The sequence below is a fragment of the Colletotrichum chrysophilum genome (assembly GCF_026319265.1).
Source record: "Colletotrichum chrysophilum strain AFK26 chromosome Unknown scaffold_12, whole genome shotgun sequence".
NCBI classification, from domain to species: Eukaryota; Fungi; Ascomycota; class Sordariomycetes; order Glomerellales; family Glomerellaceae; genus Colletotrichum; species Colletotrichum chrysophilum.
In genome coordinates, this window is record NW_026517299.1 from 594,816 (window position 1) to 595,783 (window position 968).

A 968-nucleotide genomic window follows, 5' to 3' on the forward strand; every position below is an offset into this window, starting at 1 on the left:
GAGGTCTTCGGGGGTGGTGTCGTGTGATCCTTCGGCACTTCCAAAGTCCCAAACATATTACTCAGAGATTTCTGCGCCCAATACTGGACCCAATACGCCTGAGCTCTGTCATCAATCGCCATTATAGAAGTTTCGGTACTTCTGCACAACTTGAACAGCATGTGGACGAAATCTGACTCTTCAAGGCCTGTACCCGTTGATGATCAAGGTACAGCAACGGGGCTCTATGAGCCAATCGCTATTATCGGCATGGGAGTGCGGCTCCCCGGACATGTTCACACCCCAGCAGACTACTGGGACCTTCTATTCAATGGCAGAAGTGGACGGTGCCGCGTCCCCAAGAGTCGATACAATGTCGAAGCCTGGTATGGTCCGGGTAGACCCAACCATGTCCCAACGGAGTTTGGCTACTTCCTCGAGGAACTGAATCTAGCACATGTGGATCCTAGCTTCTGGTCTTTCACAAAACAGGAAGCTGAGCGCATGGATCCTCGACAGCGACTATTTCTTGAAGTTGCTTACGAGGCTCTTCAGAGTTCCGGAACCACAAAGTTCAGGGGTACCGATGTTGGCGTCTATGTTGGCACCATGGGCGACGACTGGAGTCAGCTTGAGTCTCGCGACGAGCAGAGCCTCGAGCAAGTTCGACCTGATGTATATGGAGATTATATCCTTGCAAACAGAGCCTCGTATGAGTTCGACTTGACCGGACCGAGGTGAGTCCAACACCGTGAGCCTTCATGAACTATCTGAGCTAAACTCAAGCTCAGTGTTGTGGTCCGCACCGCTTGCTCTGCCTCTCTTGTTGCACTGCATATGGCATGCAGGGACCTGCATGGAGGCGATTGCACTTCTGCCATAGTCGGTGGCGTCAACCTCATTCTTACTCCAAAAGATACGACAGTCATGCATCAACAGGGTGTACTGTCTCCGATGGGCTCTTGTAAAAGCTTTGATGCCGAAGCTGA

General features: G+C 51.8%; 1 protein-coding gene across 1 annotated transcript; it reads left to right on the plus strand.

Moving 5' to 3' along the window:
* Positions 1-352: 352 nt before the first annotated feature.
* Positions 353-720, plus strand: COL26b_002532 (uncharacterized protein; the record flags this gene model as incomplete). Its single annotated transcript, XM_053175447.1, has 2 exons — positions 353-365; positions 434-720. The coding sequence occupies 2 exons, from the start codon at positions 353-355 to the stop codon at positions 718-720; spliced, it is 300 nt and encodes a 99-aa protein (XP_053040753.1).
* Positions 721-968: the final 248 nt, after the last annotated feature.